Source organism: Bos grunniens, chromosome 4, assembly GCF_055505025.1.
Source record: "Bos grunniens cultivar Pamir isolate PY7600 chromosome 4, Bosgru_T2T1.0, whole genome shotgun sequence".
Taxonomy (NCBI): domain Eukaryota; kingdom Metazoa; phylum Chordata; class Mammalia; order Artiodactyla; family Bovidae; genus Bos; species Bos grunniens.
The window spans coordinates 56,313,766-56,335,886 of record NC_141168.1 but is presented as its reverse complement, the minus strand read 5'-3'; the positions used below and the strand labels follow the sequence as shown (position 1 = coordinate 56,335,886).

The window sequence follows — 22,121 nt, the reverse complement described above, 5'->3', positions numbered from 1 at the left end:
CAGCATTTCCAGAAACCCTCCCTCCTACAGCCCTCCCATCATGCCTCATTGACTGAAATTGCATCCCATGCCCATTGCTAATCTATCAGTGGAAGAGAAACTGCATTACTATGATTGGTTTAAGACTAATTAAGATTCATTTCCAGAGAGGAGGGAAAGGGCCTCCACTGAAGTAGATGGCCACCTAAGCTTCTTGTACAAACCAGAGTGGTGTGAGCAAGGAAATGAAGGGGGAATGGCAATTGGTTTGTCAACTAGTTTTTTTGCCACAGATTGCTAATTATGTTAGCTGTCTCCCTTTACCCTTCCAAGCACCAAAGAAAACACATTGTCTGCCATTTTTCCTCCAATCCTATTGGTGACTAAATAGAATGCCAGTTGAAATGATTAGAAATAGGAGTTGCCTGGGGGTTCAGTGGTTAAAATATGCCTGTCAGTGTAGGGGGACGCAGGTTCGATCCCTGGTCCGGGAAGATTCCATATGCAGTGGGGCATCTAAAGCCCATGCACCATAACTACTGAACCCACGTGCTGCAACTAGAGCCCGTACTCTGCAAGAGGAGCCACCACAGTGAGAAGCTCGTGCACCACAAGCGAGGATCCCTCACTCGCCACAACTAGAGAAAAGTCCAAGCACCATCAAAAGACCCAGCACAGTCAGAAATAAATAAACATTTAGGGGGGAGGAAAAAGGCTTCAAATCTATCCAGTAACACAGTCAGGACTAGATACAGACACCCCTCTACAATTAAACCAACACCAAGATCCTCTTGTTGGATTTGAGGGTGAATTTGCTATCTTAGGATGAAGCAGAGGGGTAGAAAAGACTAAAGCTGAAGCTAGAATAGGGAGGGACAACAAAGCATCTCTCACTCACTGGGCTAGGTGCCCTGGTACAAACTGAAGGGTGACTCCATGTATATTCACGGTTGGGTAATAATCACTTTACTCTCTATTTCTGGAAACGAACTGTACCTGCACGCCCCTCTAGATGTTATAAGCATAAACAAAGGATGATAAGTAACAATGATTCAGAATCATAACCACCAGGGTAAGAATTCCCGTTTGTCTCATTGCTTAGTAGACGTGATTATACTGAGTTTATCACAATCAGAAAATGGGGCTAAATGTGAGAGATGGCCCTGGGTAACAAAGAATTGCTAAGGCAATGAGTATAATACATGGAATTCTTACTGAAACTGAGAAAGGGAAAGTTTCTTCCATCTAGGACTGCTAATTTGTTGGCCATCTTTGGCTTCCAGTGGCCATCTTTTTCCCCACATGGGAGAAACTGCAAAGAATGAAGCAATACAAAGGAAAGTAAAGCGGAGAGAGAACTTGCCAACTATAACATTTTAGCACCCAAATCTAGCCATTCCTGAAGTTTTATCCTATGACATTTCACATATGTAAGTCAATAAATTCCTAAATTTTATTTTCTTAGAACAGTTTCATTTGGGGACTTCCCTGGCAGTCCAAGAAGGCAATGGCACCCCACTCCAGTACTCTTGCCTGGAAAATCCCATGGATGGAGGAGCCTGGTAGGCTGCAGTTCATGGGGTCGTGAAGAGTCAGACACGACTGAGAGATTTCACTTTCACTTTTCACTTTCATGCATCGGAGGAGGAAATGGCAACCCATTCCAGTATTCTTGCCTGGAGAATCCCAGGGACGGTGGAGCCTGGTGGGCTGCCGTCCATGAGGTCGCACAGAGTTGGACATGACTGAAGTGACTTAGCAGCAGCAGCTGCAGCTGGCAGTCCAATGGTCAAGGCTCAGAGTTTCCAGTGCAGGGGGCACAGTTTCCATCCCTGGTCAGGGAATTAAGATCCCACATGTGGGGAGGTACTGCAGAAAAAAAAAAAAAAGAACAATTTGATTTGGATTTTGGCCCACTGTTGGCTTCAAAAGAATTTTTACTGATATTTGCTAAAATGTAATTATCAATCCCCGGGTCTTCTTGCTGAGAGATCAAATCACTGTGTTAGGTAAACTGACTTTAAATTGATTTTTATCAATTGCAAGTGGGAAAAATCCAAAACAATTGCAAAGTTTTCAGATTATTTGCTTGCATACTATAAGGTCACCTGTTGTGTTTAAATACTGTTTGTTGTCTTTTCTTTTTCTTTTTTCCTTCTTCCATTTTCTTTTCTTTTACTTTAGGCACATAACTGGCCGGGCACAAAGCCTCCCCAAGATGGGGAGAACAGTTCTGTTCTAGCTTAGTTGCTGTGAGCCACTAAAAATTTATCTCTGGCATGCACCAAGGAGTCCTCTCACTAGGGGTAGGGTGTGGTTAGGCAGTGGGGTCTGACCTGACATCTCATTTTTTATTGAGTCTTAGGGCCTCTTTACGTGATCTCTCCCCACTTGTTCAGTTCAGTCACTCAGTCGTATCCGACGTTTTGCGACCCCATGGACTACAGCACGCCAGGCTTCCCTGGCCATCACCAACTCCTGGAGCCTACTAAAACTCATGTCCATCGCGTCGGTGATGCCATCCAACCATCTGATCCTCTGTCGTCCCCTTCTCCTTCTGCCTTCAATCTTTCCCGCTTGTTAGTTTGGGCTTCTTAGCATGGTGGCTTCAATGTAACTGACAGCTTACATCCCTGAAGGCTTCAGGAGAAATACTTCCAGAGAACCAAGTGGGAGTTCAAGCTCCCCGCCGCAGCACCCTGGCTCCGAGGCTCCCGGCCGTCGGCAGGGGGCGCGCTCCGGCCTGCGGCACCCGCTGACCCCACCGCAGGGTTTTGGCGCTCCGAGTGTGGACTTAAGGCTGCTCCGCCCGGAGGCAGTCTGTCCAGCTGGGCTGCCGGAGGAGGCGGGGGACCGGTGGCCTCGGCGATGAAATCGGGCGTGGGGCGGCGGGAGGAGGGGGCGCTGCGAGGCCCGCCGGCAGCGGCAAGGAGGAAGTACCGTCTTCGCGACTCCGCGAAGCGGGTTTTGATCCCGGGCGGCGGGACCCTAGACTCCCAGCGGCTGGCTGGAGGGAGGGAGGCTCCTCCCCCGAGCCTCGTCCGGGGACGCGAGCTGCGGCGGCGGGCTCTTCCCCGGTAGAAAGCGGCGGTGCTTGGTCAGGACTGAATCCCGAAGTGCGGCTGAGCACCCTGGTCCTTCCCGCTCTCAGGTCAGGGGGCGCACTGTGAACGGGTTAAAATCCCCATCCTTTTCATCTTCTGCTGTTAATAAAGGAAGAGAAAGCCCAGTCCCGTTACGTTCGTGCGGTGACGAAGAGAGGTAAAGTGGGATGAGGGCCTGGCTCCTAACTACTCGGGAGGAGCTGTCAGGTAGAAGACAGCCTAGACTTGTTCTCTCTGGTCCTTAGGATTTTTTACCAGGGATAAGGATGAAAGCTTCTAGGAGGCCAGTTCCAGCTCAAGAAGAATTAGGACCCGTGTCAGCCTGACAAGAGGCAGTGTGCTCCTCCAGCTCCCGTGGATTGGAGGAGAGTCCAGATGACCACTGAGAGAAGGGTGGGTTGTAAAGGAGATTTAAATAAACATCAGGTGGAAAGTTGGATTAACGATCCTTTCGGTTCTTTTCTGTGTTTCTGTCATCCTGTAATCAGCTTTAGAAGTCGAACTTTCCTAAGTTTGATTTTCAGTTAGTTATTTGAATTGTTTCAGGCACTTCTCATTGCCTGCTTTCTCATGATTGCTGAGACAGACATGTCAGGAAAGGTCCTCAAAGGGTTAATCCTTCTCCTTCACCTCTGGGAACTTTGGCACAAAATGCATGGCTCCTTGAAGCCTGACCTGTACTTTTCAGTGTGGCTCTTGAGCTGAATTTCGCCTCAGTGAACAATGGGTGCAGATACAGGAGCTGCACTGCTAGCAGCCACAGTCCTGGCTCCTTCTAGACACCCTGGACTCAGGCAGGACTGAGCCCACTCGGCACTCAGTATCTTTAACTATAGGATGCCAGATGGTGGTTAATACTCTATATGTTTATTTTGAAGCTCACAGAACTTTTTCACAGACAGGAGAAAGATGATAACATTTTATAGGTGAGAAAATGGAGGCTCAGTGATTAAGTCACTGACCTGTTTAGCCAACAAAGCTACAGCAGAATTGAGGTGTCCTCAATTCTCAGATCAATGGGATTTTTCCAGTTTCACACGTTTAAAACTGGCTAGGCTATGAACATGTTTGCTTTTTCTAGTTCAGAGTTGTGTTTGATTGTCATAAAGTTTAATTTATATCAGAGTAATACTTGTATATAGCTTAAAAACTCAAATATTAATAGTATTTACTAAAAATCATACAAAAAAATAGTGGTGAGTTGCCACGCTCCTCATTCGCCCCGATAGTTCCCCGCACAACCCTCTACCCCCAGTTCTCTCCTAACAGGGCCAAGACTTCCATATGCAACTCTTTAGGTTTCACTTCTTGGATTTAACTGCACATTTCTAAATTGTATGCTTATACTGCTTTTGTTGATTCAACACTTTTAGACATTATCTATTAACTTCTTATAAAGATTTAGTTCTCCTATTTGCCCTTTTTGTTTCCATCCTTCCAATTGAGCTCCATTATGATATAATAACTTCCCTAATCAATGTGAGTACTAACATTGTTATAATTATGCAGTGTTGCTTGCTTTTGAGTCAAACGGTATGATTTTTTTGTTTTCTAGTATAACTGTTGTCTTTTGAATAGTAATAGCCTCAATTTTTCATTTGCTTCATATACTATTCAGTTCAGTTCAGTTCAGTCTCTCAGTTGTTTCCAACTCTTTGCAACCCCACGGACTGCAACACGCTAGGCCTCCCTGTCCATCACCAACTCCCGGAGTTTACTCAAACTCATATCCACTGAGTCGGTGATGCCATCCAACCATTGTCATCCCTTCTCCTCCTGCCTTCAATCTTTCCCAGCATCAGGGTCTTTTCAAATGAGTCAGTTCTTTGCATCAGGTGGCCAAAGTATTGGAGTTTCAGCTTCAACATCAGTCCTTCCAATGAAGTCCTTCCAATGAATATTCCAATGAATATTCAGGACTGATTTCTTTTAGGATGGACTGGTTGGATCTCCTTGCAGTCCAAGTGACTCTCAAGAGTCTTCTCCAACACCACAGTTCAAAAGCATCAACTTTTCAGCACTCAGCTTTCTTTATATTGTCCAACTCTCACATCCATACATGACTATTGGAAAAACCATAGCTTTGACTAGACAGACCTTTGTTGGCGAAGTAATGTCTCTGCTTTTTATATGCTGTCTAGATTGGTCATAAGGAGTAAGCGTCTCTTAATTTCATGGCTGCAGTCACCATCTGCAGTGATTTTGGAGCCCCCTAAAATAAAGTCTGCCACTATTTCCACTGTTTCTCCATCTATTTGCCATGAAGTGATGGGACCGGATGCCATGATCTTAATTTTCTGAATGTTGAGCTTTAAGCCAACTTTTTCACTCTCCTCTTTCACTTTTATCAAGAGGCTCTTTAGTTCTTCTTCACTTTCTGCCATAAGGGTGGTGCCATATTTCTCCCAGCAATCTTGACTCCAGCTTGTGCCCAGCATTTCTCATGATGTACTCTGTACATAAGTTAAATAAGCACAGTGACAATATACAGCCTTGACATACTCCTTTTCCTATCTGGAACCAGTCTGTTGTTCCATGTCCAGTTCTAACTATTGCTTCCTGACCTGCATACAGATTTCTCAAGAGGCAGGTCAGGTGGTCTGGTATTCCCATCTCTTTCAGAATTTTCCAGAGTTTATTGTGATCCACACAGTCAAAGGCTTTGGCATAGTCAGTAAAGCAGAAATAGATGTTTTTCTGGAATTCTCTTGCTTTTTCAGTGATCCAGCGGATGTTGGCAATTTGATCTCTGATTCCTCTGCCTTTTTAAAAACCAGCTTGAATATCTGGAAGTTAACAGTTCACATATTGTTGAAGCCTGGCCTGGAGAATTTTGAGCATTCCTTTACTAGCGTGTGAGATGAGTGCAATTGTGTGGCAATGGCACCCCACTCCAGTACTCTTGCCTGGAAAATCCCATGGATGGAGGAGCCTGGTAGGCTGCAGTCCATGGGGTTTCGAAGAGTCCAACATGACTGAGCGACTTCACTGTCACTTTTCACTTTCATACATTGGATAAGGAAATGGCAACCCACTCCAGTGTTCTTGCCTGGAGAATCCCAGGGACGGGGGAGCCTGGTGGGCTGCCATCTATGGGGTCACACAGAGTTGGACACGACTGAAGTGACTTAGCAGCAGCATGAGCATTCTTTGGCATTGCCTTTCTTTGGGATTGGAATGAAAACTGACCTTTTCCAGTTCTGTGGCCACTGCTGAGTTTTCTAAATTTGCTGGCATATTGAGTGCAGCACTTTCACAGCATCATCTTTCAGGATTTGGAATAGCTCAACTGGAATTCCATCACCTTCACTAGCTTTGTTCGTAGTGATGCTTTAAGGCCCACTTGACTTCACATTCCAGGATGTCTGGCTCTAGGTGAGTGATCACACCATCGTGATTATCTTGGTCGTGAAGATCTTTTTTGTACAATTCTTCTGTGTATTCTTGCCACCTCTTCTTAATATCTTCTGCTTCTGTTAGGTCCATACCATTTCTGTCCTTTATTGAGCCCATCTTTGCATGAAATGTTCCCTTGGTATCTCTAATTTTCTTGACGAGATCTCTAGTCTTTCCCATTGTACTGTTTTCCTCTATTTCTTTGCATTGATCACTGAGGAAGACTTTCTTATCTCTTCTTGCTATTCTTTGGAACTCTGCATTCAAATGGGTATATCTTTCCTTTTCTCCTTTGCTTTTTGCTTCTCTTTTCACACCAGGGACTTCCCTTGTGGCTCAGATGGTAAAAGCGTCTGCCTACAATGCGGAAGACCAGGGTTCGATTTCTGGGTTGGGAAGATCCCCCTGGAGAAGGAAATGGCCACTCACTCCAAGTACTCTTGTCTGGAAAATCCCATGGACAGACAAGGAGCCTGGTAGACTACAATCCACGGGGTCACAAAGAGTCGGACACGACTGAGCGACTTCATATACTATTATCAAGTGCTGTTTTTTCCCCCTGAGGCTTCAAAAGCTGAAAATACTTTCCCCATGTATTCCTATCTAGATAATCAATCATTTTATTTTTCACTTGGATCTTCCATCTTTTATCCTCCAGTAATCCTTCGTTAGTTTCTAGACCTGGAGTGCAACCATTATCCTGGAATTTCTTTCACTAATATCCTGTCTTATATCCCATTCCTGGATTACATCTGTTCCTCCTTCTGTCTTTACTCCCATATTTTGCTGAAGCACATTCTGTAACTTCCCATGAAAGAGTGTATCGGAGGTAAATTTTTCAATGCCTTGCATATCTGCAAATGTCTTTATTCTGTCTTTAAACTTCATAATTTGGTGAGGTATAGAATTCTAGGTCAAAAATTATTTTCACTCAGTTTTGAAGGTGGCATGTCATTTCCAGAATTGCTAAGGAGTCTGATGGTACTATGAGTCCTTTCTTTTATAGGTTACCTGCTCAGCCTTAACTCTACTCTTAAAGCTTTGGCAACCTTACTTCCATTTATTTTTGCCATTCTGAAGCTTATGATGATGTGTGTCTTTTTTACAACAGTTTCTTTTCATTTTTTGACATTTCATGGGTACATTAAATAAATGTACTGTGTTTTGATTTTTTTCTCCTTTTCTTTTTCTTTCTGTTGGATTTCTGTCGATCCTATAATTATCTTTTCTCTCCAGTTGTTTATCCCTTCGACTTTTCAATCTATTTTGTAGATTTATCTTCTGTTTCTTCTACTGCACATATTTTAAAAATTCTGTTCTTGTATTTCTCAAGAACTTTTTCTTATTCTGAGCATTATTTTTCCATAGCATCCTTTCTTGTTTCTTCTTCGAGGATACTCATTAATTTTTCTTTTTTTTTCTGCTCCCTCCATTGCCTTTGTATTTGCCTTTTCTTTTGATCTGTCTTCCATTTAGAGTTTTCCCCCTCTAATGCCTGGATATCTGGGTGTCTACTCATATTTAAGAGTGAGGCCCTGTAACACCCTTTGACAAGCATCCATGTATGAGACAGAGAGAGAAGGTGCTTATTCATTGACTGCACAGCCTCACTAGAGGAAGATCAGGCTGTGGGTAGAGATTTTTTTTTAGGGCTCTTCAGCTTCTCTAGAGAAGACCCTTCATTCTGGGGATCTATGCTTGGATGCAAGCATTCTGGGTGGGTTGGAAACGAGAAGGCTGAGTGTCTTGAGTTCATACAAACTTCCATTCAGCATCGATTTTCAGCCCGTGCTCACTATCACCCCCATCCTCAGCTATGCTCAGAGGGCACTAATCTGCAGTCACCTTCACAGGTTGGGTGGGCAGTTTCCTGGATATAAGGAAGGAGGAAAAAACTGGTGGCTTCAGCCACTCCATGTCCACATTCCCTAACCCCATCTCCTGAAGACTAACTTCCTACACAGACAGAAATCAGTTCTTTCTTCCTTCCACTTGCCCAGATTTGTTGAAATCTTCCTCTGATGTTGTCTCTGCTCAAGATTCCTTTGTAGCTTTCTACCTTTTAAATTTGTTTATTGTTGTTATAACAAAAAACAAAAAATAAAGCATGTTGTTCAGTCTGCCATATTAAATGGCAAGCCCCACAGTTTGTTTGTTTTTTCAGAAATTGAATTGAAATCCTTTGTCCCTGATGTACCCACGTCAATCTCCACTGGCCATTTTCTTACACTTTACCTTGCTTCTCTCTTTGCCCATACCTGCCAGGCCCTCAAAGACATCTGAGTCTCCCACCTAGGCTCCAGTCCATGTTCCCACTCCGTCACAAATTCCTTCTTAATTTAGTCTTATTACACAGAATAAATTATTATCATCTGAATGATTTAATGGTAAGCTTCTTAGATGGGACAGAATAATGGGCCTTGATGAACTTTTTTAAATATTAAGAATTAACTACAGGGACTCCCCTGGCAGTCCAGTGGTTTTAGACTCCAATGCAGGGGGCACGGGTTTGATCCCTGGTTAGGGAACTAAGATCCCATGGGCCATGCAGAAAATAAAAAAGAATTTAACTACAAAGATAAATGTAGACTCCTTGATTGTTATGGCATAGAAGCTAAACTTAACATAAACATACTACCATTTCTAAATTATTCTCTGTGTACTAGTTATATATTACTTCAGACATTGAGAACTATCTTTTTTTTTTTTTTTTTAGAACTATCTTTTTTTAATATGTTAAATTAATGAATTGTTTAGCCCGAGGAAAAACCATCAACCACCTTCCTTTAAACTTATGAAAACAGTTGTAAAATGGACTTTTTAGGGAAGCCATTGCTAATAATAGATTTCAAAATGTCTAGTCCCTTCACACTCCTTTTCATTTTGGCATCAGTAGTTACATATTTTTTCAGTAATTTGGATTTCAGTTTGTTGGCCATATGTTGTTGTTTGTATAACTCTTGTGGCTCAAAGGATGTATTCTTGGATCAGTTGGTTTATGATGGTACCAGCAGTCTCCTTTTGGTCTCTATGCATAAGGCATAGCATTAATGTTCCTAATGAATGGATGCCAATGAACTGATATCATTTCCCCACTTTCTGTTAGAAAATATTTTAAGCATTTACTTTGGAAAAGCAGTGTCCCACACATAAAAAGCTAAGTCTCTTCATGCCTGCTTGTTTACTGTGTAGTCTTCAGGGGCAGAGCTTCCTCTATTTGAGGCTCCATTTTTCTTAGTCCCTGTTACCTTCAGTTTTCTTTCAGAAGTATATTAACCTGGGCTTACACCAACATAGCTGTAATGAAGATTCCACTTCATTACAAATTCCACTTCATTACAAATCCACAGATTTGCTTTTCTGTTGTAATTAGAAAACATTTTGCAAGTTAATACATGTGCATGCAAATGCAAATAGAATGAATAATAAAGTCTCTCCCATTTATATGATCCTTAGTTCCCCTCCTTAGAGACAAGCCAGTTTTTTAGATATCCTTCCAGAGACAGTCTATATGTATAATAACAAAGGTGGGTGTGTTATGGCCATATGATGACTTCTTTTACCCATATACACAAATACCAACGGAATTCCCTGGCAGTCCAGTAGTTACGACTCAGGGATCTTATTGCCAGGACCCTGGGTTTGATCACTGGTTGGAGAACTAAGATCCCACAAGCTGCCTAGTGTGGCTCCCCCCCAAAAAAAAAACACACCAAATATAATGGTTTGCTCTTCACTCCCCTTTTTTAAAAATTTAAACTTATGGAGATTGTCCCATATGGATATCTAGTTCACATTTTAAACATTTTCCCCCTGGTCATAAAGTAACACATCTTCATTATAGAAAATGTGGAAAATTAGTCATCCTGGCTCTCACCATCTGGGTGCAGCAATGGTGAAGCTCCCATGTGTGTTTCCAAGTTTCTGGAGTCAAGACACAATTTTAAACCAGCTACAGTGTCCAGATGTCCTCAGCTGGATATGTCTTACAGAAGCGCTGAACAGACCTGGCATGTTCCGTTGTCCTGTTTCTCTGTTTTCATTCTCATTTTTGTTTTTGGTCCCTTGGGCATTCACAATTAAACCCAAACACCCACACAGTGTGTTTAATAGCGAGTAGGTAGTGTGTCAGTACTTAAAAATGAACATGAGCATGTGGTGCTACTTTTCTAGATTTGGCATCCAGAAGCCTTTTCTGGAAGTTTCAGCATAGCAATGACAAGTGGAAATGAGCTGGGAGCACAGGCATGATTTTCGTTCTCAGGACCCTGGGGTCTGAGAGCGGTGTTGGTGGAAGGGAAAATACATTTGCACACAGTCGTTTGCTTCTCTAGCAGTAGTTCTTCACCGAGTGTCACCTATTATCCAGGCACTGAGTAGGAGGCCTGCATCTTTGAGTCCCAAGAGGTCAGAGGGCAGTCAGGGTGCTGAGCAGCAGACAGTATCCCCATAGCCCACTCAGCCCACTGGAAGGCCAGCCAGGCCTTTCAGGGAGGGTCTTGAATCCGAAGCTGGTGGGTGGGGAGTGGGAGGAGGAGCCTCTGGGACAGGTCAACCCCACCTCCTTGTGCTACAACAGGTCCTTCCCTCTGGCTTCACTCCCTCCCCCCTGCACAGTCCCCATCCCCATGACCCTCTCAGTGTCAGGGAAGTTGAAAATTATGATAGGTAAATCACCCACAAGTGTAATGACAGATTGGAACCATAATTAACTCAAGGCTCTTTTTACATCACATTTTCCCTGCAATCTCTTGATTCTTCCAAAAATAAAATCATGCCAAGACACCAGGTTATTACTTCAGTGAATTTAAGTTCTACAACCCAGTAGGATGTGGTATAGCATCAGTTTATTTATTTGGGACTTCTGACTGCTGGGCATATTTTATTAACTGTTTTAGTTATAATGTTTTGTTTTTACTGAAAAAACAACACCTTTTTATTTTGGCCTATAGTTGCTTTTTGCTGATTGAAATGTGTTATGTTCCTATGAACATGGTTGATGACCAGTGTTTTTTTTTTCCTTCTAGTTATGAAGAACCTCCTCCTGGGTTTATCAAAGTCAGTGTAAAGTTTGTATTTTTGGTTTTTCTCTGAGACAGATTTGACACAGTGCTCAGACTCAGTTGCTATGAAAAACAGCTGCTTAAGGTTTGAAGCTCCTTTATGGTAGTCCTGTCTCTTCTCTGCAGATGGCAGTCAGTTCGTGCACTTTGGGCTTTGTCATAGTCCGTGCTTTGCAGAAGTTTAATCTGCCTCATGTCTGTCCCTAAGACACCACTGCAGGCCTCCTGGGTGTCCTCAGCGCTCACTCCCCTTCTGTCTGTCTCCCTTGCGACTGCATCTTCTCAAAGCTCTGCTGCCCCATGTTCCTTCTCTGACGCTCCATTGCTGCTTTCTTGAATGTCATCAGTTCAGAGAACAGTGGAGTCTGAGGACATGTGAATCCGTCCAGTCCAGCCCCGCCTGGTGCAGAGTCCCTCCTCCAGCACCCCGGCCACAGTGTCAGCATGTTTCTCTGGGAGTGAGACTTAGAGGACTTAAGACCAAAGTAACCTTTCCTGTTTGGTAGCTTTTAACTTAAAGAGAAATTTTTTAGAAAACATTCTTCCATTATAAATTTAATATTCATGGAAACATGAAAAAAATCATAATGTAAAAAAACAGCACCTTAATTATACAGTGCAGTTATTTGGTGGTGAAAATGCATCTCACAAATACAGTATATATGAGATTATAGAATGTGACAGTGGCCTTCAAGGTCTAATAATCTATTTTACTCTGACACATTGTTTTTATTGTTTCAGGAAACCTTGTTTAATTCTATCTTCTGCCTCATTCCACAAAGCTTCTAAGTTAGCAGAAAATTTTTTGTGATCTTAGAATCTAATTTTTATGCTCTAGAATTAGAATTTGGAGCTCACAGATCATCCCTGTGTAAACACTAGTGACTTTTCTCTAAGAACAGCTACTTTGTTTTTGTGGTAGGCTAGCTCTTCTGGAATAGTTACTTATATTTTCTTTCTCAGTTACAATTTGTCTTTCCAGCTCTTCAGAGGATAACATGATGACATAGGGATCTCCAGCCCATGAGCAAGCCAGGCAGTGCTGTGTTCTCAAGCAGGTGGGAGAAGGCTCTGGTGCTTTTTTTGCCATAGAGCTTACACACTCTTTCCTTTTTCAGGAAGATGAGACTAAGCCAGAAGACTGTATTCCAGATGTCCCAGGCAATGAACATGCCAGGGAGTTTCTGGCCCACGCACCAACCAAAGGACTTTGGATGCCACTCGGGAAAGAAGTCAAAGTCATGCAGTGTGAGCATGGAAAGGTTTCAAGTAACACCCTCAATTCACGCAAGTTATGGATCACTGTTTACAAACGAGTTCACTCCTTTTAATTCATTCTCACACCATGTTGTTGAAGTCAGGGCATGATCTCTAGGCGATAGATGAGGAAGCCCCCTTGGTGTGTTAGTCAGTGTCTGGGGTAAGCGGCAGAGCAGTGTCTTGACTCCAGGGCTTCTGGCTGCAAGGGCAGTGATCTTCCACAGGACTGTAGCTGCTTGCAGAGTCTATGCTTCAGTAATGTTCCTGTAACAGAAAGGATATTCCATGTAGCAAAGCCATGGGGAACAAGAGATGCATTGGGGAGTGGTCCCTTGGGTCCTGCTTCAGCCAATCCTCCTCATCAATGGTATCAAGGTTTTCTCCAGGTGACCTGAGAGGAGCTATGGGCCACACAGGGTGGGTCTGGACCAGGTGGAGCTGTGTGCACACTATCCACTGCACCAGCATAAGATGGCATTTGAAGGGGTACTGCTGCCTTTAAAGACATTTGTTTGTACAGAGATTCTTCATGCATACAATTAAAATAGCAGTTCATGTTTTTTTGCCTCCATTCACACACCATCCTTTCCCAGTACCTAGGTTACAACAATTAGCTTTATTCAGCATTGCAGGGAATACCTGAGGGCATGTTTTTTAGGGATTTTGGCGTCCATCTTGAAGACTGGCAATTACAGCGATTCTTGCTCATCACTGGGAGATAAAAAGTTGATTGGAAGCTCTAAGTGTGTGAGTAGGGCTTGTTGAGTTTCACTGGAGGGTGATCTTTCTAGTCTGTCCAACTGAGAACTTATGAGGTCAGTACCTGTAGGTTTTTCTTCTAGGGCTGGGTTGTATTTTCCCAGAGAAGGCGGCTCCTCCATGGAGGGTGAAGGCCAAGCTGCTAGTGTTGTGGAATCTAACTGGAGCAAAAAGGCTGGGAAATCTTGCCGTCTGCTTTTTTTAATGTGTTCCCGTAACCTTCTGTATTTACTGTCACACCTTGTCTTCACGTGTATCTGTTGTCCTTTTGCCAGAGATCCTATGATTTACCTTTTTCAGACAATAACTTCTACCAGGGCTAGTAAGAGTTGCCCTTGGACTTTTAATCAGTCCTCATTATTTCAGCTCCTCCTTTACCCTTACATGCAACAGTATCTGGTGCTCAGACCTCAATTCCTGAGCTCTTTGGAGGTTCTGCAAAGAAAAATTGAGTTGATTCTCAGTTCTCCCCTCTGGTGCCTTAGAATTGAATTTTCTGGTGTCTGTTCATTTTAGTGTTTATTGCATTTTGCATTATGGTATACAAAATTTTTTTGCATTTGACTTACAGTTTTTCTCTGTATGTTTGGGTCTGTGGCCTTTTGAAAATGCTTTATTGCAGTTTAATATAGATATAATGAAGTTCACCCATTTTAAATAGTGATTTTTTTTAGTTAACTACTGAGTATATTTATTTATTGCCATAAATAAGTTTTAGAAAATTTTATCCTCCCATTAAGATCCCTCAGGACTCTTTCCAGTTAATCCCCACTTCAGCCCCAGATAGCCATTAATCTACTGTTTTTATCAATTTGGCTTTTTTGTGCATCTCCGGGAGATGGTGATGGACAAGGAGGCCTGGCGTGCTGCAATTCATGGGGTTGCAAAGAGTGGACTGAGCGACTGAACTGAACTGATTATATGTAAATGAATTCATACATCCATTTATAAGTTACATGAGAAATTCAACACTTTATTATAAAATAGGCTTTTTATTCAATAAAATAGGCTTTGTGTTAGATTGCCATTGCTAAGTTGCTTTGGTCGTGTCCAACTCTTTTTGACCCCATGGACTGTAGCCCACCAGGCTCCTCTGTCTGTGGGATTCTCCAGGCAAGAATACTGGAGTGGGTTGTCATGCCTTTCTCCAGGGGATCTTCCTGACCCAGGGACTGAACTTGTGTCTCTTGTAGCTCCTGCGTTGCAGGCAGATTCTTTACTGCTGAGCCACTGGGGAAGCCCTTGTGTTAGATGATTTTGCCCAATTGTAGGCTAATGTATCAATAGGTGTTATGAGTGCATTTAAGCTAGGCTAAGCTATCCTGATTATTTAACTTTATGCAGAGTACATCATGAGAAACGCTGGGCTGGAAGAAGCACAAGCTGGAATCAAGATTGCCGGGAGAAATATCAATAACCTCAGATATGCAGATGACCCCACCCTTATGGCAGAAAGTGAAGAAGAACTCAAAAGCCTCTTGATGAAAGTGAAAGAGGAGAGTGAAAAGGTTGGCTTAAAGCTCAACATTCAGAAAATGAAGATCATGGCATCTGGTCCCATCACTTCATGGGAAATAGATGGGGAAACAGTGGAAACAGTGTCAGACTTTATCTTTTTGGGCTCCAAAATCACTGCAGATGGTGACTGCAGCCATGAAATTAAAAGATGCTTACTCCTTGGAAGAAAAGTTATGACCAAACTAGATAGCATATTCAAAAGCAGAGACATTACTTTGCCAACAAAGGTCTGGCTAGTCAAGGCTATGTTTTTTCCAGTGGTCATGTATGGATGTGAGAGTTGGACTGTGAAGAAAGCTGAGTGCCAAAGAATTGATGCTTTTGAACTGTGGTGTTGGAGAAGACTCTTGAGAGTCCCTTGGACTGCAAGGAGATCCAACCAGTCCATTCTGAAGGAGATCAGCTCTGGGATTTCTTTGGAAGGAATGATGCTAAAGCTGAAACTCCAATACTTTGGCCACCTCACTCAAAGAGTTGACTCATTGGAAAGGACTCTGATGCTGGGAGGGATTGGGGGCAGGAGGAGAAGGGGACGACAGAGGATGAGATGGCTGGATGGCATCACCGACTTGATGGACGTGAGTTTGAGTGAACTCCGGCAGGTGGTGATGGACAGGGAGGCCTGGCGTGCTGCGATTCATGGGGTCACAAAGAGTTGGACATGACTGAGTGACTGATCTGAACTGAAGCTATGATATTCAGTAGGTTAGGTGCATTAAAGTGCATTTTCGACCTACGATATTTTCAGCGTACAATGGGTTTATTGGGACATAACCCAATCACAAGTTTTCCTTTATTTTTTAGGATCTTACATGGTTCATTCATTGATTGCATTTGTTTTTAGAACTGGAGTTTAATGAAGAAAAACTTTGATATGATCTACCAATTCTTTGTCTTCTTTAAAGGAAACTGTGTTATCTTACAGAAATATTTCCTTTTTTTGTTTTTTGGCTTTCAGGTTGGTGCTGTAAACGATATAGTCACTGAATAGGGGACACAGAATGCCCCTTTTTTTTTTATCAAAGGCAATCTAAAAGTTAGAACAGTTCAGAGTAGTAATCAATTTACACCATATCAATTTACCTATATCAGAGACAGTGAATATCAGCGAGTTAGGCTGTAATCAATAAACTAGAAATTCACACAAAATACATTCCCGGAGCCATTCAGCCAAAGTGTCTGGTGTTAACCACATTTGTGTTAAGTCACAGGCATACCTCGGAGATAAGGCAGGTTTAGTTCTAGCAATATCTAGAAGTGAATATCACAATACAGTGAATGACACAAATTTTTTTATTTCTCAATACATATAAAAGTCATGTTTACACTATACTGTAGTTGGTTAAGTATGCAACAGCATTCTGTCTAAAAAAAAAGTACGTAACAATTTCAAATACTTTCTTGCTAAAAACTGCTAACCATCATCTGTGCCTTCAGAAGCCTATAGTCCTAACTTCAAAGATCACTGATTACAGATCACCCTAACAAACGTAACGATGATGAAAAAGTTTGCAATATTATGAGAATTACCAAAATGTGACACTGTGACATGCAGTAAGCAAATACCATTGGAAACACAATGCTGACGGACTCACTCGACACAGAGTTGCCACAAACGCAGTATCTGCCAAGTGCAATAAAGAATGAGGTATTATGCCTGTATATTTGTGAGATAGATTCATTCTTTAACAAAAAATTAACTTCTCATTAAAGTGTTATTTGTTTATACCTTGGGAATAGTCATTCTTTTTCTGAAGCAGACATTGTTATTTATTCAATCACTTTTTTAAACTTAGTGTATTTAAAAAAACATGTTTCATAGCTAAAATAGGGTTTTAGTTTTCCAGGCTTTACCTAAAGATTATATCTTTAAACTATAAGCTAGAAATGTATATATAAATTGTATATACTCTTGACAGTAAAATAAATCTATCATTTCCTCACATTATTTTAATAGTCACTTCCCAGGGGTGTAAATTCAGTAACTGCTTCTATCAAGTAAAATATGCAGATGTCTGGCTGTACTGAGGTTGTCAATGTAAAACAGACTGGAGTTAGCAGACATTCTCTGGTTTTTATGATATTTAAGATGCTGTGTTTTCATTTTAATAATCTGATATAACTTATTTTGACATCAATCATTCCACTTCTAGTGGAGTGACAATTTTTACAGATACCATAGAACATAGTTTGGCGATAAATCCCAGAAACTTTAAGGATACTCATTTTGACTCAGAAATCCTACTTATAAGAATTTACCTTAAGAGTATAAGAGAACATTAGTATATACACAACTATTTATGTATGTATAGGATAGTTTTCATTATTATTTATATGTTTAGAAAAATGAAAACTAAAGAAAAATGGAAAACAACTTAATAGTCTAACATATCAACAAAGGTCCATCTAGTCAAGGCTATGGTTTTTCCAGTAGTCATGTATGGATGCGAGAGTTGGACTGTGAAGAAAGCTGAGCCCCGAAGAATTGATACTTTTGAACCGTGGTGTTGGAGAAGACTCTTGAGAGTCCCATGGACTGCAAGGAGATCCAACCAGTCCATCCTAAAGGAATTCAGTCCTGGGTGTTCTTTGGAAGGACTGATGCTGAAGCTGAAACTCCAGTACTTTGGCCACCTCATGCGAAGAGTTGACTCACTGGAAAAGACCCTGATTCTGGGAGGGGTTGGGTCAGGAGGAGAAGGGGACGACAGAGGACGAGATGGCTGGATGGCATCATTGACTCGATGGACGTGAGTCTGAGTGAACTCCGGGAGTTGGTGATGGACAGGGAGGCCTGGCGTGCTACGATTATGGGGTCGCAAAGAGTCACACACGACTGAGCAACTGAACTGACTGAAAGAAAAATGTAAAACAACTTAATAGTCTAATATATCAAGATAAATTAAATATCGACATAAATTACTGTAACAGATTATTTAGCCATTAGAATTGTGGCTTAGAAGAATGTGTTATATCATGGGGAAATGTTCATGAAAATGTAAATGAAAAGTAATAGAGTTTTATATGGTATGATTATGATTTTTCATAAATTATGAATAATCATTGAAAAAGAGAGACCAGGGAGTTCCCTGGTGGTCATGGTTAGGACTTGGTGCTTTCACTGATATGGGCACAAGTTAAATCCCTGGTTGGGATACTAAGATCCCACAGACTGCATAGGATGGCAAAAAAGAAACCCCCCAGAACAAGAGAAAAAAGCAAGAAAAAGACACCACATGTTAATGTTACTGTTATCTCTGGGTAGTGAAGTAATCAACGTTTTTAAAACTTAATTTTCTGACAGTATCTAAAATTTCTATTATAAATGTTTATTCTTTTTTAAAACAAGATAATTCACATACCATAACGTTTCCCATACATGTGTTCTTATTTTTAAGTAATTCAAATCATTTTAAATTATCTATACCTCCAGTATGGGAGAAGGCAATGGCACCCCACTCCAGTACTCTTGCCTGGAAAATCCCATGGACAGAGGAGCCTGATAGGCTGCAGTCCATGGGGTCGCTAAGAGTCGGACACAACTGAGCGACTTCACTTTCACTTTTCACTTCCATGCATTGGAGAAGGAAATGGCAACCCACTCATGTTCTTGCCTGGAGAATCCCAGGGATGGGGGAGCCTGGTGGGCTGCTGTCTATGGGGTCGCACAGAGTCAGACACGACTGAAATGACTGCAGCAGCAGCAGCATACCTCCAGTATATTTCCAGACTTTGGGAGACTTATATATTTTTGTATATCTATAAATGTTTCATTCTAATATATGATTTTATTTTTATTTTTTTGTATTTATTATTTAGCTGCACCAGTTGCGGCATGTGGGATCTAGTTCCCTGACCAGGGATTGAACCCATGCCCCCTGCAATGGGAGAGCAGAGTCTTAGCCACTGAACCACCAGGGAAGTCCCCCATATGTGATTTTATAATTCAATTTTTTTTCTTAATACTATTAATATTTCATGGTCATGTATCCATATAGAACAAAGAGAATTGCTTCAATATTTCTTCCATGAATAATATTTCATGATTCTGCTATGGTTTATTTCTTTATAAAGGGTTCTTAAATTATATCCTGTATTTTTTTCTCTTGGCTGCGTTGTGTGCCTTGCGGGATCCTGTTCCTTGATCAGGGGTTGACCCTAGGGCCTCCACAGTGAAAAGTGCGAGTCCTAACCACTGGACCACCAGGTTAACCCTCCTGTTTCTTCCTATTTGGGAAATTCTTTTCACAGCTTCAGTGAGTTGGCAGTGCTGGTGTCCCTTAGGAAGGATTAGAACATTCGAACAACCAAACTGAAACAGAATAACTGCCTTTTAGTAACCTAGGGGTTTAATGTTTAATTAACTAACAACCTAGCAAGCCTAACCCAACTTTAACCCTTTTTTCATCCAACCCTTTTTCACCCTTAAGGCACATGAAGATCCCATGTATGATATCATACGAGAGAATAAAACACACAAAAAGGATATAAGGTGAGACTATTCTAGTGATAATAATATCTTCTTGAAGTCTGAAATCATACAAAGTTAGAAACAGCCATTCCAGTATTAGAGAAATGGTTTAATAAAGATGGTATTTTAGTTGTGAAATGTTTGGAGAACAGGAGTAATCCCTGAAAAGACCAGCATGTGGGGAATGAGCAGGCAGCCTGTTCCACTAGGGTTAACTTAAAGGTTGGCCAAGCCCACTCACGTCACAGATAGTTGATGTTGGCAGCTGACATTGTGATATCTAGTTCTATTATGTGATTGAGTCTCTTTCTTATGTTTTATCTTCTCCAATGTCTTTAAGGGTCTGAGCTATTGTTAAAAATTAGACATGAATAAAGATAGGGTGAAAAAACAAGAGGGTTTTCTTTTTTTTCAAATTGGTGATATTGAATTGTAATTGTTGAGGAGGGAGATTACCTAGTATTCACTTGAGAATACAAAATGGCTTGTACACTGGTTACAGTCATGTAAAATAGGCATGGATATAGATAAGAATGGGGAAATACGCAAAAATAAACATCAGTACTGTCTTTAATGAGGTGACTATTTGTGACAGTTTTCATCCTTACTACTGCTCTTATCTTTTTATCTAAAAAAATTTTTTTTAGGTTGAATTGAATATGGTTATTTGGTCAATCTTATGTGTTTAGGATACAACAATCAAAACGATTACTGGAGGATTCAATGTCAGATGACGATGGGAGAAGCTCCAGTTCCTCAGAATAGAAACACAAGAAAAAGAAGAAAGAAAAGAAGAGGAAAAAGAAGAAAGAAGAAAAAACGAAAGCATAAGTCTTCCAAGTCAAATGAGAGTTCGGACTCAGAATGACGAGAGCCTGGCTTGTTCAACATTCTCTTCTCACAAACCAGACACTGTGGCCAAAGATGAGAGGATCATAAAGGAAGGCGGGATTGGAGAGGAACCGGAGAGATGCCCGGAGGGCGGGGGTGTGGGGTCCCAGGCGAGGGTCTCACCTGCCTTCCAGGGAGGATGCCAGTTGTGCGTTGCCAGGTGCTAGCTCTGACTTCAGGCTGGAGAGCTTTTCCCCTTGTGCTCCTCCCCGCTGATTCTGTGGGTCCCAACTCCTTAGAAATGCCTCAGGCAGGGCGGCCAGATGAAGGGAGTCTCTGCTGCTGTAGGTTCCACCTCCAGGGTGGAGCTACTTGTGTAGAGCTCAGGCCTGATTTCCCTCTGCTGCTGAGGATAATAAAAGCTCACTATTTATTTTAAAAATACTCATTTATTTTTTGGAGAAGGAAATGGCAACCCACTCCAGTGTTCTTGCCTGGAGAATCCCAGGGACGGAGGAGCCTGGTGGGCTGCCGTCTATGGGGATGCACAGAGTCAGACACAACTGAAGCGACTTAGCAGCAGCAGCATTTTTAAATCATCATAATATACTTATGTTGTCCAAATTTAGAAGGTATATAAGGGGAATGCCCTAGCAGTCCAGTGGTTAGGACTCTGTGCTTTCACCACCACGGCCCGGGTTCAAATCACTGACTGGCAGACTGAGATCCTGCAAGCTGAGAGGTGTAATCAGAAAAATATATATATAAAAGGTATATGTGGTTTTAATCATGAAAAAGTTTCCTCTTTTCTTCCCCAGCTATTCAGTTCCCTTTCCCAATGGCTACCAATTTTACTAATTTTTCTTGATTTTTTTAAACTAATTTTTCATCAAGTCATCCAGAAATATCTTATGTATCACAAATGTTTTTTTCCCTTTTTTAATACAAATGCTAGCATACCATACCCATTTGCCTGCTTGTTTTTTTATTTTTTAACTCAACAGTGTAAAACATGTTGGTCTTTGCTATACACAGAAGTCTCGAGTTCATGAAAGAAAGAACCAAAGTGAAAGTCGCTCAGTTGTGTCTGATTCTTTGCAACCCCGTGGACTCTGTGGTCCATGAAATTCTCCAGGGCAGAATACTGGAGTGGGTAGCCTTTTCCTTCTTCAGGGGATATTCCCAACCCAGGGATCGAAACCAGGTCTCCCACATTGCAGGTAGATTCTTTACCAGCTGAGCCACAAGGGAAGCCGATAAACCTCTTTCATGTTTGGTTGAGTTTTTAGGGGAAGGGATGAGTTCAGTTTAGTTACTTAGTTGTATCCGACTCTGCGACGCCGTGAACTATAGCACACAAGGCCTCCCTGTCCATCACCAACTCCCGGAGTTTACTCAAACTCATGTCCATTGAGTCGGTGATGTCATCCAACCATCTCATCCTCTGTCATCTCCTTTTCCTCTCGCCTTCAATCTTTCCCAGCATCAGGGTGAAGTGAAGTGAAGTCGCTCAGTTGTGTCCGATTCTTTGCAACCCCATGGACTCTATGGTCCATGAAATTCTCCAGGGCAGAATACTGGAGTGGGTAGCCTTTTCCTTCTTCAGGGGATATTCCCAACCCAGGGATCGAAACCAGGTCTCCCACATCTCTCCAGGTCTCTCTCTAAAAAAATTAGAGTCGTGTCCGACTCTTTGCAACCCCGTGGACTGTAGCCCACCACGCTCCTCTGTCCATGGGA

At 41.9% G+C, this 22,121-nt stretch overlaps 1 protein-coding gene across 1 annotated transcript; it reads left to right on the top strand.

Annotated features, from left to right (window-relative positions):
• The first annotated feature begins 1,117 nt into the window (after window positions 1-1,117).
• On the top strand, window positions 1,118-21,345 carry LOC147374195 (uncharacterized). Its single transcript, XM_086398064.1, has 6 exons — window positions 1,118-1,146; window positions 2,619-2,915; window positions 2,972-3,130; window positions 12,661-12,790; window positions 19,510-19,571; window positions 20,240-21,345. The coding sequence occupies exons 1-6, from the start codon at window positions 1,118-1,120 to the stop codon at window positions 20,313-20,315; spliced, it is 753 nt and encodes a 250-aa protein (XP_086254190.1). The 3' UTR covers window positions 20,316-21,345.
• The last annotated feature ends 776 nt before the right edge of the window (window positions 21,346-22,121 follow it).

Excerpts from the sequence above, each read along its gene's own strand:
- LOC147374195 (XM_086398064.1), top strand. The coding sequence starts at position 1,118 with ATGGGGCTAAATGTGAGAGATGGCCCTGG. Across the intron at positions 3,131-12,660 it reads CTGGTCCTTCCCGCTCTCAG|GAAGATGAGACTAAGCCAGA; the intron begins GTCAGGGGGCGC and ends TTCCTTTTTCAG. Across the intron at positions 12,791-19,509 it reads AGAAGTCAAAGTCATGCAGT|GCACATGAAGATCCCATGTA; the intron begins GTGAGCATGGAA and ends TTCACCCTTAAG.